This window comes from Cherax quadricarinatus, chromosome 1 (genome assembly GCF_038502225.1).
Source record: "Cherax quadricarinatus isolate ZL_2023a chromosome 1, ASM3850222v1, whole genome shotgun sequence".
Classification (NCBI taxonomy): Eukaryota; Metazoa; Arthropoda; class Malacostraca; order Decapoda; family Parastacidae; genus Cherax; species Cherax quadricarinatus.
In genome coordinates, this window is record NC_091292.1 from 61,623,040 (window position 1) to 61,642,656 (window position 19,617).

At 45.6% G+C, this 19,617-nt stretch overlaps 1 protein-coding gene across 1 annotated transcript in view; it reads right to left on the bottom strand.

Annotated features, from left to right (window-relative positions):
• Positions 1-1,580: 1,580 nt before the first annotated feature.
• Positions 1,581-19,617, bottom strand: part of LOC128688293 (discoidin domain-containing receptor 2) — a 243,482-nt gene continuing 225,445 nt past the window's right edge. The window contains exons 11-13 of the mRNA XM_070085909.1: positions 4,239-4,383; positions 3,563-3,712; positions 1,581-3,010 (exon numbers count right to left, since the gene is read on the bottom strand). Coding sequence (XP_069942010.1) covers positions 2,861-3,010; positions 3,563-3,712; positions 4,239-4,383 — 445 coding nt within the window. The 3' untranslated portion in view covers positions 1,581-2,860. The remainder of the gene's footprint in view (positions 3,011-3,562; positions 3,713-4,238; positions 4,384-19,617) is intronic.

Below are 19,617 nucleotides of genomic sequence, written 5' to 3' on the forward strand. Positions count from 1 at the left end.
ACTATATTTGTACCTTAAACCATATGATAACTATTTTGGTAAAATACTGAGTTAAATATGGCCAAAAATGGTTTGAAAACTACGTCATAATATATACTGAACCGCTCAGGTTAGATTTTTTAAACAATGCGTGGCATGCTATAAAATCTAAAAGGTATATATTTACATTTAATAAAGGTGAAACAAATCGGAACCGCGAATACTCAGAAATTGAGATTTATTGGGAAGACTCCCACTCAATCAGCTTGATCCCAAAACTCGACACTCACGACCGCCGTGCAGCTCTGTTTCGCACGGTGAAGAAAAGCTTTCTTACAGAACAAACTTTTGTTTTTAGAACGTTTCGCTCTCTGAAGAGATCTATAAAATCATGCCTTGATAAAGTTCTACACAGAGAGAAAAATGATCACAAAGAAAGCTTGATCTGTAGCGCGTGTCCTTCCTCCACTGCTGTTGAGAATTAAACTTGCAAGCAACAGTTAGGAAAACTATAAGAAATGATTAGCCAAAACTTTTACAATAATCTTGGTGGAACCATCATTATCTGCCCCTTTGTAATGAACTAACTTGTTAAAGCTTTCCGATCAGCATCACAAGAGGTTGTGAGATATATATATATATATATCTATATATATATATATATATATATATATATATATATATATATATATATATATTATGTAAAATAAATTCTTAACTTTCATGCATTTCATACAAATGAGGACCGTTGGGATGGTTGATTAGAAGAAAATTAAGAAAGTGTCGAAAATAGAGATTTTTCTCAAATGGAGCCGGTTAGTCAAGAGGGTAGGCAGGAACGGCTTCCCCTCACCGCTTGTAACAGCTTAGCACGGGAGAAAGACTGAAGACTTCCGCTTTACCCAGCAATGATCTTCGAGATGTCCTGCTTACGGTATCAAGTCTTCCTGCCTGGATTGTCGCTTCCAGCACCGCCATCTCTATACCTCGGGAAAATCTTAGCAGTGTCGCTGGTCTGGTCTTCACTGAGATGACCATCACAGAGAAACAGAAAAGTAATAAGAATGTACAAAGAATACGTTAACCAGTGGTTGTAACTGATGTATGTATTTCTCTCTCTCTCTGTCTCTCTCTCTCTCTCTCTCTCACACACACACACATACACACTTTCTCTCGGTTAACTGGCCAAACATGGAGGCACAAGAAAAGAGTCACCAATCGTATTGCTTTTTCCAATTAATTCTTTCCCTATGGTGTTCACTTTGGGCACGTATAAGTCACGGGTATCAGCTGATCCGTAAGACACTAGAGAAGCCCTCCTAATTATGTATCAGCAGGGTGAAGTACAGACCAAGTAATCATACACGCATACATAATATGATAAACACCATCACGACACTAAAAAGAGGGGATTATACCAAATGTCATTGAGTTTTCGCGGGTATGGTAAAATATCCATTCGTTACACAGTATACATGAAACACGTGAATAAACAAATACCCTCACTAGGAGAGAAACAAATGGGTGACCAAAACATACAATGGTTTTTGTCATCATGCATCAGCCTCCTCCTCCTCCTCCTCCTCCTCCTCCTCCTCCTCTTTTCGTCCAGCCAGAAAAGACAGGTAGCTTCTTTCTACCTTTCTACCAGAGCACCTTTCTAATGCTGGCACTCTAGTTTACCTATGTAATGGCTGATACACCTTTGATTCAGTGCCTATTAATTAATAAATCCCTTGAATGTATTGTTATTTCATTACTCGTTCGTTGCGTTACTGGATTTCGGCGGATGACCTTTTGAGTTTATTTTGTGTCACAAACAATTCCTTCTTTCATTGTGTATTGGGCTGAGGAGTTGGGGAAGGGACGTGACACGGTGTTTGGTAGGGTATAAAACACAGAAAGCTTCCAGAAACAGGTTGGTGAAACTCTCTAATGCTTGGTACTATATTGGCACTTGTTTGTAATTCGCTGCATTTTTTAATTGGCTGTTTTTGTGTCACTGGCACTGTTTTTATTAGCTGATGCTGATTTTGTTAAAGGTTCTGCTTCTGTAGCCCACTGTTATTATCGACGGCATTGTTTTGTTGCTATCACTGTCTTGTCACAGATATTGTCTGGTTATTAGTCTTGTTCTCACACTGCCTTGTCATTAATACTGTTTTCTCAGTGGCACTGTTTTGTCCATCAGTAGTAATGTTTTGATAATGCCACCAAACTCGCGAGGGCTTCAATACCGTGTCAGGGATGAGCAAAAATTACAATACCACAATGATAACCAGCATTTGCAAAAAGCTTCACTGGAACTGTTTTATCACTATCATCAATGTAACTAATATTAATATCTGACACTTATAATTCTTGTTCATTCACTGATACTTCAGTAAGATTCATATCTGACTGATACTCTGGCAGTTTCTCCGGACTTGAGTGTCACACCTTATAATCACTCTGAAACACATTGAGGAGACTCGATGCTTCACTAATATCTAATACTACATCGTACCTAGATTGTCTTATGGCATCGTCTACACTTACAAACGTTTGGAGACAGACATTGTAACACCTGCTGAGTTCCAGTCACTCCTCTCACAACACATTTAAAACAATCTGCACTATAAATCTTCAAGTTCGCCATCAGCAACTCCGTCTGTCTCATGAAACTGACCCAAAACTCATTCAGTAACCTCCTCGTTATTTTTTTTACGTGAAGTACTTAGCCCGTGTGTACCCTTCCCCGCTTTATGCAGTTGTTAAATCTCTCTCTTTTTGGGCTATTCTCCCAACACCAAGTATTAGGTAAAAACCTATGAATACTTTATCCGATTCTTGTGACAATCACTTCGTTATCCTTGCCATACAGAGTCATCCACCTCATTCTTCACGCCTCCGGAGTGTAGCCGTGGTTTTTACGCTGCAAGAAGACGTGTATGTCCCTAAAGTTAGGTCTGTCTCCCTCGTTGCGTCTCCAACACTCCTGCATCAGGTCGTATAACTCCTTAGGGCACAAGGCAGGCTGGCTGGGGAACATCTGAAACAAAATAGATGAGTTGTAATTAGAACAATGTTTACCCTTGTGTAAGATATTTGATAAATTTGATTTCTAATTATTTTTTTTTACCTATGTCAATCAATAATATATTAGTTTACACACAGGGAAATAGGAACTCGTGAAATCATGTCGAGTTCAGTTATTATACAAAGTCACGGTCGATTTTTTCCTCGTGCCTTATATACAAGCTAAGAGTTGATATCTTCGGTTCCTCTTAGAGAACATCATCGTTTTGTCATCTCAGGAATGCAACCTTTGGCTGTAGAGTAATAACCAGGTACCTATTTCCTGCTAGTCGAACAATGGCAACGGGGGTTAGGAACTTGCCCCTGTTCACCTGTACGGAATCTAGCAGGGAGAATGACCAATAACATCCTTACCGGAAAAAAAAAATCGCGATTAGCGAACGGATACCTGGAAGGTGTGTTCCGGGGGTCAACGCCCCGTCGGCCATGTCCATGACCAGGCCTTTATCACTAATTACGCTTAATAACTCCTATGGGGTTATTGTGGTTAATGTGGCAGACTGACCTCTCCGCCATCGTCGTGGTAGAAGTGAGCAAGGTTCTCGATGACGCCGTCGTCAGACAAGCGCTCGTAGGGTTGCTGGCGCCCCAGGGTCAGCATCTCCCACAGGGTCACCCCGAAGGACCAGACGTCACTGCGGCTACTGAAGTGGCCCTGAGAAAGGTGAGGCAACACTTACAATAGCTGTATCAAAGTTGCTGAAAGAAATGAGAATTTAAATGCAAAATAAAATGCAAGTTCTTATTAATAATACGCAGAGATGAATTTATTGGTTTATGAAGACTGTAATAAGCAAGTGGAGAGAGAGAGAGAGAGAGAGAGAGAGAGAGAGAGAGAGAATCATAAACAATATAACTGTGTCTGATAAGACAGACGATATCAGTAATGGAGACAATAAAGATAAAAAAAAGAGTTTGCATATGTGATTTATTCATAAAACACATACTAATATATATATATATATATATATATATATATATATATATATATATATATATATATATATATATATATATATATATATATATATATAAAGTACACTCATGATTAATGACTGGGAGAGCCTATCACTTATCTGCAAGACTCCGATACCTATCAATTACTGCTTAGTATCTACCAATAAGACCCCAGCAATTACCCCTTACGGGATGCTAATTAACAAGGAGCTGTAGGTACTTACTAGGAAGAGGGCTTCCCAGCTCATCCATCGTATGGGCAGTGGGCTGTGCTGGATGTCGCTGGTGTAGTAATCCCCAGCGTAGAGGGACCTGCACGAGCCCACGCAGCTGATCTTGATGAGATGACCAGAGCCCACTAGGACGTTCCTGTAGTCAGGCAGAAGGGGAAAATGGTTAATGCTGTGGGGAACGTTTCTGCCATCTCAAAGAAGAGAAGTGTTGTGGTTAATGCTGCGATCAACGCTCCTGGTGTTACACAGGAGATAAACTTTTTGGTTAATGCTGTTACAGATATTTCTAACGTTACACAGTCTCCATCAACCTCCACCAACTACCCCTTACTATCAACCCCCCCCCACCATCAACCCCCACCCTGAAACCCCAATCATCAACCCCCACCCTCAATCCCAATCATCAACCCCCAGTAACCTAAAATCACACCATTACTCCCTTACCACCAAACACACCATGAAACCTCAGCCATCAGTTCCTTAACATGAACCACACTGCTGTGAGCAATGAATCAATATACTATACCGTTCTTTACAATCTCCAAACTCTACCATAATAAATATATAACTTACGTTAGTGGCCAGGATGGCGATATTCCTTACGAAAGTTCACGTGTTTGGGAGTTGTGTGAACTTCACACTAACTTTAGATGGAAGCTGGACACAATATACATACGAAGACAATATGTTTGATCAAGTCCTTTATTCTGTAATTAAGTTATCTGTATTTTTAAGTACAACTTAATAATTGTCTTTAAAATTATTTGCTCCTATAGATTGTTCATTAACGTTCCATTTTAGACTTTAGATAACGTCTTAAACCTGAGAAATCATTGTTTGAAACTAATACCGTAATTTAGTGAACTATGGTTGGAAAAGAGAGTTTTAATATGCAATAAACTTCCAGTTTTCAGAGACATGGGAATAGTGAGAGTCGTCATTAGGTACCGCCTCTTGTTGTCTTTAATGCAAGTGAACCATAAATTTGGTTGCACTCGACAAAACAAGGTCCTGTCAGGGGTGGAAGTCTTACTTCTTGTCTGGCAGGATATGAGCTGTTGCTCTCACCATCAATCCTCACTATCAACCTTCCATCAGCTGTCACAATGAATTCCTCTACTTCCCCGTCATCAATCCTCCAATCACCCTAACATCGTATCCCACTTCACTAGCTCATTTACTCCCCACTCCTTCCCTTTCCCCTCTACCACTATCCATTCTTCCAATCGCTTCCTTCCCTCCATCCTCTCCATCTCTCCTTTTCCCTTTCTGTCTCCAACCCTCATTCCCCCTCCTTCATTGCCTCCATCAGTTAGTGGTTGTGGGACGTGTGGGGGGATGGATGGGGCGGGTCTTACTACAGCAACACTTACTTAACCCCATCAATTTCCCATCATGTGAACTCTATCAACCTCGACTATTTTCACCTGATCCCTGATGCCTACCGCCCGACCTCTATATTAAAATACAGATGGCGAAGCGGTACGTAATCAGATCTGATCCGAGAAAGGCGCAGAATTATGGGGGATATTTTTGAGGTGTATAAATGGAAATAAGGAATAAATAGACTGGAAATAGTGCTAAAAATATGTAGCCAATACAAGACTCGCAGCAATGGTTTCAAGTTGGAAAAATTCAGATTCAGGAAGGATATAGGAAAGCACTGGTTTGGTAATAGAGTTGTGGATGAGTGGAGCAAACTCCCGAGTACCGTCATAGAAGCTAAAACGTTGCGTAGTTTTAAAAATAAATACATGAGTGAGTGTGGGTGTGAGTTGGACCTGACTAGTTTGTGCTAGTAGGTCTGATACCGTGCTCCTTCCTTAAATGGATGTGACCTGGACCTGACTAGGTTGGGTTAGTGGCTCAAGCCGGTAGGTGACTTGGACCTGCCTCGCAAGGGCCAGTAGGTATGCTGCAGTGTTCCTTCTTTCTCAAGTTCTTTAGACGTACATGCAAAGCAGACAGTTATGTAGATGAATGGCTCAGAGAAATGACATGTTGATAAATTAGACACACGTGCAACTCTTGGGTATCTTTATTGAGAAAACGTTTCCCCACACACTGGCTTCATCAGTCCATACAAAGGAGAATCGTGAAGAGCAGGAGGAGAATGAGGTAATCAGTCCCTCAACCTTGAGTCGATGTGGTTAGTCCGTCCATCAATCTTGAATAGAATACAGCATATGAGCGGAGAAGTGGCTTATATACCATAGGCAGGAGAGGTGCAGCAGTCGTAGGTGGTGTCACATTTGTCCATGTGGAAGTAAGTAGTACCCAAGAGTCAGGCAAGCGAAGAAATCCCAAGTATTAAAATCCCAAGAAGTTGCAGTGTCTGACAGGTATGTAGATGAATGGCGAAACGTTTCCTCAATAAAGATACCCAAGAGTTGCACATGTGTCTAATTTATCATCAAAGTAGACAGTGTTTGGGGCAGTCACCTTATAGATAAAGCATTCGAGGCTTGAATATTAAGGTAACAACAGGAATATATATAGTGACAAATTTGTACAAGGAAAGGTAAAAAATATAACAATTGAATTGTTCATAACGAATCTTATGTTATGGATGTGTTGTGGACTCTGTACATTATTCTCGATAATATTTTAAATGTTAACAATACTTAGGATATTTTGGGTGATTGTATCGGAAAATGCTATGCGGGATGCGTCTAAGAACTTCAAAAATGTGTAGATATATTTGCAAATCTCCAGACAATTTTAAACCAAAATAAATATGATATTCAGTGAATTTCAATTATTTTGCTATGAAATATTTGAGCAAATAATATTGAAGGAAGTATTAAACTGAAACTTATCAATGGAATGGGAGTTCACATGCAGTTATCACAACCACAAAGATGATGGAGGATAATTAGAATCTTCAGAACAAGAGATGCGAAGCCATCAACGATACTTTTTCTTCTTATTTTTACCCCTCTAGACTTGAATATTATTGCATATTAAGAGTGCCTTTAAAAGACGGGCGATATTGCAAATCTGGAGATTGTAGAGAGAGCCTAAGTTACTGAAAGTGATGGAAATTCCTCGCTTTGTACTCTCTGAGATGTAGGCAAGAAAGATACAATTAACACCCGGAAAATTCTGGAAGAATTGGTTGCAAATTTTCATAACGAAATAATTCCCTATGAAAGCTAGAACTCGGGAGTTGGTGTTAAATACCGAAATGTAAAGCAGTGTGATGATTATACTGAAATATAAGTGTAAATGAACCAAGACTTTTCAGCATCTTCCCTTAAAGTTTAAAGGGGATACCCAAGAGACCAATAACTGACGTCAGGGCGAGGCTAAAAAATTCCAAATGTTGCTGATGAGCCGCCAGGGCGTGTTGCATATGTTGTTGATCAGCCAGAGCGTGTTGCATATGTTGATCAGCCAGAGTGTGTTGCATATGTTGTTGATCAGGCAGAGCGTGTTGTATATGTTGTTGATCAGCCAGGGCGTGTTGCATATGTTGTTGATCAGCCAGAGCGTGTTGCATATGTTGCTGATCAGCCAGAGCGTGTTGCATATGTTGTTGATCAGCCAGATCGTGTTGCAAATGTTGATCAGCCAGAGCGTGTTGCAAATGTTGATCAGCCAGATTGTGTTGCATATGTTGTTGATCAGCCAGAGCGTGTTGCATATGTTGTTGATCATCCAGAGCGTGTTGCATATGTTGTTGATCAGCCAGGGCGTGCTGCATATGTTGATCAGCCAGAGTGTGTTGCATATGTTGTTGATCAGCCAGAGCGTGTTGCATATGTTGATCAGCCAGATTGTGTTGCATATGTTGTTGATCAGCCAGAGCGTGTTGCATATGTTGTTGATCAGCCAGAGCGTGTTGCATATGTTGTTGATCAGCCAGAGCGTGTTGCATATGTTGATCAGCCAGAGCGTGTTGCATATGTTGTTGATCAGCCAGAGCGTGTTGCATATGTTGTTGATCAGCCAGGGCGTGTTGCATATGTTGTTGATCAGCCAGAGCGTGTTGCATATGTTGTTGATCAGCCAGGGAGTGTTGCATATGTTGTTGATCAGCCAGGGCGTGTTGCATATGTTGTTGATCAGCCAGAGCGTGTTGCATATGTTGTTGATCAACCAGAGCGTGTTGCATATGTTGTTGATCAGCCAGAGCGTGTTGCATATGTTGTTGATCAGCCAGAGTGTGTTGCATATGTTGTTGATCAGCCAGAGCGTGTTGCACATGTTGTCGATCAGCCAGAGCGTGTTGCATATGTTGTTGATCAGCCAGAGCGTGTTGCATATGTTGTTGATCAGCCAGAGCGTGTTGCATATGTTGTTGATCAACCAGAGCGTGTTGCATATGTTGTTGATCAGCCAGAGCGTGTTGCATATGTTGTTGATCAACCAGAGCGTGTTGCATATGTTGTTGGTCAGCCAGGGCGTGTTGTATATGTTGTTGATCAGCCAGAGCGTGTTGCATACGTTAATCAGCCAGAGCGTGTTGCATATGTTGCTGATCAGCCAGAGCGTGTTGCATATGTTGATCAGCCAGAGCGTGTTGCATATGTTGCTGATCAGCCAGAGCGTGTTGCATATGTTAATCAGCCAGAGCGTGTTGCATATGTTGATCAGCCAGAGCGTGTTGCATATGTTGATCAGCCAGAGCGTGTTGCATATGTTGATCAGCTAGAGCGTGTTGCATATGTTGATCAGCCAGAGCGTGTTGCATATGTTGATCAGCCAGAGCGTGTTGCATATGTTGATCAGCCAGAGCGTGTTGCATATGTTGCTGATCAGCCAGAGCGTGTTGCATATGTTGTTGATCAGCCAGAGCGTGTTGCATATGTTGTTGATCAGCCAGAGCGTATTGCATATGTTGTTGATCAGCCAGAACGTGTTGCATATGTTGATCAGCCAGAGCGTGTTGCATATGTTGTTGATTAGCCATGGCGTGTTGCATATGTTGATCAGCCAGAGCGTGTTGCATATGTTGTTGATCAGCCAGAGCGTGTTGCATATGTTGTTGATCAGCCAGAGCGTGTTGCATATGTTGTTGATCAACCAGAGCGTGTTGCATATGTTGTTGATCAGCCAGAGCGTGTTGCATATGTAGTTGATCAACCAGAGCGTGTTGCATATGTTGTTGGTCAGCCAGGGCGTGTTGTATATGTTGTTGATCAGCCAGAGCGTGTTGCATACGTTAATCAGCCAGAGCGTGTTGCATATGTTGCTGATCAGCCAGAGCGTGTTGCATATGTTGATCAGCCAGAGCGTGTTGCATATGTTGCTGATCAGCCAGAGCGTGTTGCATATGTTAATCAGCCAGAGCGTGTTGCACATGTTGATCAGCCAGAGCGTGTTGCATATGTTGATCAGCCAGAGCGTGTTGCATATGTTGATCAGCCAGAGCGTGTTGCATATGTTGATCAGCCAGAGCGTGTTGCATATGTTGTTGATCAGCCAGAGCGTGTTGCATATGTTGTTCAGCCAGAGCGTGTTGCATATGTTGTTGATCAGCCAGAACGTGTTGCATATGTTGATCAGCCAGAGCGTGTTGCATATGTTGTTGATTAGCCATGGCGTGTTGCATATGTTGATCAGCCAGAGCGTGTTGCATATGTTGTTGATCAGCCAGAGCGTGTTGCATATGTTGACCAGCCAGAGCGTGTTGCATATGTTGTTGATCAGCCAGAGCGTGTTGCATATGTTGTTGATCAGCCAGAGCGTGTCGCATATGTTGTTGATCAGCCAGAGCGTGTTGCATATGTTGTTGATCAGCCAGAGCGTGTTGCATATGTTGTTGATCAGCCAGAGCGTGTTGCATATGTTGTTGATCAGCCAGAGCGTGTTGCATATGTTGTTGATCAGCCAGAGCGTGTTGCATATGTTGTTGATCAGCCAGAGCGTGTTGCATATGTTGATCAGCCAGAGCGTGTTGCATATGTTGTTGATCAGCCAGAGCGTGTTGCATATGTTGTTGATCAGCCAGAGCGTGTTGCATATGTTGTTGATCAGCCAGAGCGTGTTGCATATGTTGTTGATCAGCCAGAACGTGTTGCATATGTTGATCAGCCAGATCGTGTTGCATATGTTGATTAGCCATGGCGTGTTGCATATGTTGATCAGCCAGAGTGTGTTGCATATGTTGTTGATCAGCCAGAGCGTGTTGCATATGTTGATCAGCCAGAGCGTGTTGCATATGTTGTTGATCAGCCAGAGCGTGTTGCATATGTTGTTGATCAGCCAGAGCGTGTTGCATATGTTGTTGATCAGCCAGAGCGTGTTGCATATGTTGTTGATCAGCCAGAGCGTGTTGCATATGTTGTTGATCAGCCAGAGTGTGTTGCATATGTTGTTGATCAGCCAGAGCGTGTTGCATATGTTGTTGATCAGCCAGGGCGTGTTGCATATGTTGTTGATCATCCAGAGCGTGTTGCATATGTTGATCAGCCAGAGCGTGTTGCATATGTTGTTGATCATCCAGAGCGTGTTGCATATGTTGCTGATCAGCCAGGACGTGTTGCATATGTTGTTGATCAGCCAGAGCGTGTTGCATATGCTGTTGATCAGCCAGCGCGTGTTGCATATGTTGTTGATCAGCCAGAGCGTGTTGCATATGTTGTTGATCAGCCAGCGCGTGTTGCATATGTTGTTGATCAGCCAGAGCGTGTTGCATATGTTGTTGATCAGCCAGAGCGTGTTGCATATGTTGTTGATCAGCCAGAGCGTGTTGCATATGTTGTTGATCAGCCAGAGTGTGTTGCATATGTTGTTGATCAGCCAGAGCGTGTTGCATATGTTGTTGATCAGCCAGGGCGTGTTGCATATGTTGTTGATCAGCCAGAGCGTGTTGCATATGTTGATCAGCCAGAGCGTGTTGCATATGTTGTTGATCAGCCAGAGCGTGTTGCATATGTTGCTGATCAGCCAGGGCGTGTTGCATATGTTGATCAGCCAGAGCGTGTTGTATATGTTGATCAGCCAGGGCGTGTTGCATATGCTGTTGATCAGCCAGCGCGTGTTGCATATGTTGTTGATCAGCCAGAGCGTGTTGCATATGTTGCTGATCAGCCAGGGCGTGTTGCACATGCTGTGCAACCTGTGGTTTGCAGCACCAGCCTGGATGACCAGGCTATTAACCAGGTAGCCTGGTCTGGGACCACTACTACTACCACGAGCACCTCACAACCGCCACCACGAGCACCTCACCACCACCACTACCACCTCACTACCATCACTACCACCTCACCACCATCACTACCACCTCACCACCATCACTACCACCTCACCACCATCACTACCACATCACCACCATCACCTCACCACTAGCATATCACCACCATCACTGCCACCATCACTACCACCATCAGTACCATCACTATCACCTCACCACTAGCACCTCACCACCATCACTGCCACCATCACTAACACCTCAACACCATCACTGCCACCACTAGCACCTCACCACCCCACTACCAACACCACTAGTTCCTCACAACCATCACTGCCAACACCACTAGCACCTCACCACCATCACTGTCACCATCACTAGCACCTCACCACCATCACTACCAACACCACTAGCGCCTCACCACCATCACTGCCAACACCACTAGCGCCTCACCACCATCACTAACAACACCACTAGCACCTCACCACCACCACTACCAACACCACTAGCGCCTTACCACCATCAGTACCAACACCACTAGTGCCTCACCACCATCACTACCAACACCACTAGCGCCTCACCACCATCACTACCAACACCACTAGCACCTCACCACCATCACTGCCACCATCACTAGCACCTCACTACCATCACTGCCACCATCACTAGCACCTCACCAACACCACTACCTACACCACTAGCACCTCACCACCATCACTGCCACCATCACTAGCGACTCACCACCATCACTACCAACACCACTAGCACCTCACCACCATCACTGCCACCATCACTAGCACCTAACCAACACCACTACCAACACCACTAGCGCCTCACCACCACTGTCACCATCACTAGCACCTCACCACCATCACTACCAACACCACTAGCACCTCACCACCATCACTGCCAACACCACTAGCGCCTCGCCACCATCACTACCAACACCACTAGCACCTCACCACCTCCACTACCAACACCACTAGCGCCTCACCACCATCACTACCAACACCACTAGTGCCTCACCACTATCACTACCAACACCACTAGTGCCTCACCACCATCACTGCCACCATCACTAGCACCTCACCACGTTCACTACCAACACCACTAGTGCCTCACCACCATCACTAACAACACCACTAGCGCCTCACAACCATCACTGCCACCATCACTAGCACCTCACCACCATCACTGCCACCATCACTAGCACCTCACCAACACCACTACCAACACCACTAGCACCTCACCACCATCACTACCAACACCACTAGCACCTCACCACCATCACTGCCACCATCCCTAGCGCCGCACCACCATCACTACCAACACCACTAGCGCCTCACCACCATCACTTCCACCATCACTAGCACTTCACCACCACTACCAACACCACTAGTGCCTCACCATCACTGCCAACACCACTAGCGCCTCACCACCATCACTGCCAACACCACTAGCGCCTCGCCACCATCACTACCAACACCACTAGCACCTCACCACCTCCACTACCAACACCACTAGCGCCTCACCACCATCACTACCAACACCACTAGCGCCTCACCACCACTACCAACACCACTAGTGCCTCACCACCATCACTACCAACACCACTAGTGCCTCACCACCATCACTGCCACCATCACTAGCACCTCACCACGTTCACTACCAACACCACTAGCGCCTCACCACCATCACTACCAACACCACTAGCGCCTCACAACCATCACTGCCACCATCACTAGCACCTCACCACCATCACTGCCACCATCACTAGCACCTCACCAACACCACTACCAACACCACTAGCGCCTCACCACCATCACTACCAACACCACTAGCACCTCACCACCATCACTGCCACCATCCCTAGCGCCTCACCACCATCACTAAAAACACCACTAGCACCTCACCACCATCACTGCCACCATCACTAGCACTTCACCACCACTACCAACACCATTAGTGCCTCACCATCACTGCCAACACCACTAGCGCCTCACCATCACTACCAACACCACTAGCACCTCACCACCACCACTACCAACACCACCAGCGCCTCACCACCATCACTACCAAGACCACTAGCGCCTCACCACCATCACTACCAACACTACTAGTGCCTCACCACCATCACTACCAACACCACTAGTGCCTCACCACCATCACTCCCAACACCACTAGTGCCTCACCACCATCACTGGCACCATCACTAGCATCTCACCACCATCACTACCAACACCACTAGCATCTCACCACCATCACTACCAACACCACTAGCGCCTCACCACCATCACTACCAACACCACTAGCACCTCACCCCCATCACTGCCACCATCACCAGCACCTCACCACAATCACTGCCACCATCACTAGCACCTCAACAACACCACTACCAACACCACTAGCGCCTCACCACTATCACTACCAACACCACTAGTGCCTCACCACCATCACTACCAACACCACAAGTGCCTCACCACCATCACTGCCACCATCACTAGCACCTCACCACCATCACTACCAACACCACTAGCGCCTCACCACCATCACTACCAACACCACTAGCACCTCACCACCATCACTAGCACCTCACCACCATCACTGCCACCATCACTAGCACCTCACCAACACCACTACCAACACCACTAGCGCCTTACCACCATCACTACCAACACCACTAGTGCCTCACCACCATCACTACCAACACCACTAGCACCTCACCACCATCACTGCCACCATCACTACCACCATCACTACCATCACTACCACCATCACTACCATCACTATCACCTCACCACTAGCACCTCACCACCATCACTGCCACCATCACTAACACCTCACCACCATCACTGCCACCATCACTAGCACCTCACCACCCCCACTACCAACACCACTAGTGCCTCACAACCATCACTGCCAACACCACTAGCACCTCACCACCATCACTGTCACCATCACTAGCACCTCACCACCATCACTACCAACACCACTAGCGCCTCGCCACCATCACTGCCAACACCACTAGCGCCTCACCACCATCACTACCGACACCACTAGCACCTCACCACCACCGTTACCAACACCACTAGCGCCTTACCACCATCACTACCAACACCACTAGTGCCTCACCACCATCACTACCAACACCACTAGTGCCTCACCACCATCACTGCCACCATCACTAGCACCTCACCACCATCACTACCAACACCACTAGCGCCTCACCACCATCACTACCAACACCACTAGCACCTCACCACCATCACTGCCACCATCACTAGCACCTCACCACCATCACTGCCACCATCACTAGCACCTCACCAACACCACTACGAACACCACTAGCGCCTCACCACCATCACTACCTACACCACTAGCACCTCACCACCATCACTGCCACCATCACTAGCGACTCACCACCATCACTACCAATACCACTAGCGCCTCACCACCATCACTGTCACCATCACTAACACCTCACCACCATCACTACCAACACCACTAGCGCCTCACCACCATCACTATCAACATCACTAGCACCTCACCACCATCACTCCTAACCACTAGCGCCTCACCATCACTACCAACACCACTAGCGCCTCGTCACAATCACTACCAACACCACTAGCACCTCACCACCATCACTGTCACCATCACTAGCAACACACCACCATCACTACCAACACCACTAGCGCCTCACAACCATCACTTCCAACACCACTAGCGCCTCACCACCATCACTACCAACACCACCAGCACCTCACCACCATCACTGCCACCATCACTAGCGCCTCACCACCATCACTACCAACACCACTAGCGTCTCACCACCATCACTACCAACACCACTAGCATCTCACCACCACCACTGCCAACACCACTAGCGCCTCACCACTATCACTACCAACACCACTAGCGCCTCACCACCATCACTACCAACACCACTAGCGCCTCACCATCATCACTACCAACACCACTAGCGCCTCACCACCATCGCTACCAACACCACTAGCGCCTCACCACCATCACTACCAACACCACTAGCGCCTCACCACCATCACTACCAACACCACTAGCGCCTTACCACTATCACTACCAACACCACTAGCGCCTTACCACCACCACTACCAACACCACTAGCGCCTTACCACCACCACTACCAACACCACTAGTGCCTCACCACCATCACTACCACATCACCTCTGCCACCACCATTACCACCACCATTAGCGCCTCACCAGCATCATTACCATATCACCTCAACTACCACCATTATCACCACCTCACCACCACCACCATCTCCACTACTACCACCATCAGTAGCACTTCACCACTTTTACCCCACCACTAACACCACCACTAGCACCTAACCATTAAGACTACCACCGCCGCCACCAGTAGCACTTTACCACTACCATTTCACCATAATCAACCACCACCCAACACCATCACACATCACCATCACCCACCATCACGCATCACCATCACCCACCATCACGCATCACCATCACCCACCACCACCATCACGCATCACCATCACCCACCACCACCATCACGCATCACCATCACTCACCACCACCATCACTCATCACCATCACCCACCACCACCATGACCCACCACCACTTACCACTACCATCACCATCACCCACCACAACGATCACCCACCACTACCATCACTCACCACCTCAAACACCACCATCACAATCACCACCACCATAACCCACCACAAACCCCATCACAATCACCGCCACCATAACCCACCACCACTACAAACACCATCACAACCACTATCACAAACACCACCACCACAATCACCACCACCACCACCACCACCACCACCACCACCACCACCACCACCACCACCACCCACCAACAACAACAACAACAACAACAACAACAACAACAACAACAACAACAACAACAGGGTGAACTAATTCCTCCCACTAATCCTGAAACCCGAATAACGATTATACTCTTACGTCTCACCCCAAGGCAGCGAAGGTAATGACAACCAGCTTACTGTTTTTGACTGTTTTCTGTTGTTGGTGGGGGTTTTCTGCTGTTGCTGGGGGTTTTCTGCTGTTGCTGGGGGTTTTCTGTTGTTGCTGGGGAGTTGCCGTTGTAGCTGAAGAATTGCTGGTGTTGCGAGGGGGGGTTGTTGCTGGGGGCTTATTGTTGTTACTGGGGCTTTACTGTTGTTGCTGGGGGCTTACTATTATTGCTGCCGGCTTGCTGTTGTTGTTGGGGCTTACTGTTGTCGCTGGGGGGCTTGCTGTTGTTGTTGGGGCTTACTGTTGTCGCTGGGGGGCTTGCTGTTGTTGTTGGGGCTTACTGTTGTCGCTGGGGGGCTTGCTGTTGTTGCTGGAGGCTTGTTGTTGTTGATGGGGGTTAACTGTTGTTGTTGGGGGCTTGCTGTTGTTGCTGGAGGCTTGCTGTTGTTGATGGGGACTGTGTTGTTGCTGCCGTTTACTGTTATTGCTTTAGGCTTAGTGTTGTTGATGGGGGCTAACCATTGTTGCTGGAGGCTTGTTGTTTAGCTGGGGGCTAACTGTTGTTGCTGGGTCTTACTGTTATGGGAGAACCTTACTTTTGCGGAAGCTTACTTGTATGGGAGCTTAATTTTGAGGAGAGGGGGGGCGCGCACACACTCTCTGGGGGCTTCCTGTGTGTGGAAGCTTCCTGTTGCTGGAGGATACTGACGCTGAAGCATATTGTTTGTGTGATGAATGGTCTTGAAAACCGACAGCTTGAAGAATTGAGACAATTGTACAACATAAGGTAATCTGTATTGAAGAAACGTTTCGCCACACAGTGACTTTATCAGTCTTATACACATCTGTCAGACACTGCATAATCATGGGATCTTAATACAAAAAATTCTTCAAACAAGTCCAATCATTGGACGAAGACCTACTTCGACTAGTGGATGGTACCACTATGACCCCGCCTCCTCCTGCTTCGCCTCACCTGACTACAGTATATAAGCCCCGTCTACGGCCCTATGCTGTGCTTTCTACAAGATTGATGGACTGAACACATCGACTCCAGGCTGAGGGACTGATTACCTCAAACTCCTCCTCTCCCTACACCTTCCTACTTTGTATAAGACTGATGAAGCCACTGTGTGGCGAAACGTTTCGTCAATAAATATTCCCATATGTTGTATAAGTGTCTCAATTCTCCATATTGTTTGTGGAGAGCTTTCTGTTGTTTCCTTCTATTGCTAGACAGTGTTGCTGAGAGACTGAATGCAGGTGGAGGCTTTCTGTTGCTGTTGTTTACTGTTGCCTTGAACTAAGTAAAACGGTATTTAATTTTTTAAAGTTCCAGCAAATAATGTTAACGAGAATGCAATAAAAAATCATAATAATAATAATAACAGTAATAATAATAATAATAATAATAATAATAATAATAATAATAATAATCATGATAATAATAATTAATTATATTTTGTGTGAAACAGTGAAATAACACGAATGGGTAACAAGTTAATATTTATAAACGAATTACCAAAGGAGACAATCTTTTTAAGAGAAACGACAACAAAGTCAATAACGACAGACGAGACGACAACAAAGTCAATATCTATAGAGGAAAGGAAAACGACTCGGTGTCATTAGGACTTGTTCGAGACAAAATCCGTCTTAGTAGAGGCGTTGTAGTGTTCGATCGCCTTCATCCGCCTCCCGGATCCTCTCGCCGCGTAATCCGAAACCACTGAGAGTAATATCAGAGGATTTATTACGGCCCGCCAGCACTTGTCAAACACTGGCCACAAGACTCATTTTGCGTCCACGGTCAGTAGTCCCAGGTTGTGTGAGGGGAGAGAGAGAGAGAGAGAGAGAGAGAGAGAGAGAGAGAGAGAGAGAGAGTAAGAGAGAGAGAGATGGAGGCTGGACGAGGGAGAGAGAGAGACCGAGCGAGGGTACATGGGAAAGAAAGATACTTAAGCCCCTGTGAACTATATGGACACAGAAGTAAGTCCACAAAACAAGTCTTCGTCTGGTCAACGTTCAGCTCTTTGTAAATATTTACGATTGTTGACAAAAGTTGTACTAAAAACAGGAAAGCGACGTTCTTACATCTGGCCACCATTGCCCTTAACACTATAAACAAAAGCTTAGGATCCTTTCTATAGGGGCTCCTTCATAATGGTGAAAGGATATTGATCTCAGGAATTGTAGTAACCACTCCCTTTCCTCGGATCAGATATAATTACCTTCCATTGCCCAGATGTTATATCACACATACAGGATTAGCACTTCAAGAGTAGGTATGATACAATTTCCCGAAGTTAGGGAGAAATTTTTGAAGTTAGGAAAAATGTTCACGAGGTTAGGGAGTTGGAAGATCACAATCCATGTGGTTAGAAAGTACACAGATGACCAGCACATAGCAAAAAAAAAAAAAACTTACGACGACGTTTCGGTCAGTCTTGGACCAATGTGACTTTGTAAATGCCCATCACTAGTACTGTGTCTTGACAATGGCCCAAGACGGACCGAAACGTCGTCGTAAGCCTCTCTCTCCTATGTGCGAGTTGTGTATTGTTCCAGCCACGATATTGTGAACTTTTGTTGTTCATGTTCTAGAATCTAGAGAATAGGCATGACACAATCTTTGAAGGAAGGACGACTCTGCAGTCCTCTTACAATCTTCACAGTACATTCCCAAGTGGGCTAACTACTTGTAAACACTTGATTAAGTGGTGTTTGGCCAGTCATTGCGTGTTCCTCAGTGTCATCATTATTAGTGTAGCTTTATTTGGAGGTGAAGACGGAGTGTTGACCTTCCTATATGACATACTTTGACAATCACAAGTTAGTGAGGGGTTTGACAACTGTTTAATGCTGAGAGGCGGAGCACCGCTGATAGTTATTCCATGCAAACTAATCTAGCGAAAATGTACGAACGTGCTTATATACATTCGTAGATTTGTACGTTAACTTACACACACACACACACACACACACACACACACACACACACACACACACACACACACACTGCTGCAGCATATGGGCGCCTAGCAAACCTCAGAACAGCATTCCGACATCTTAATAAGGAATCGTTCAGGACCCTGTACACCGTATACGTTAGGCCCATATTGGAGTATGCGGCACCAGTTTGGAACCCACACCTAGCCAAGCACGTAAAGAAACTAGAGAAAGTGCAAAGGTTTGCAACAAGACTAGTCCCAGAGCTAAGAGGTATGTCCTACGAGG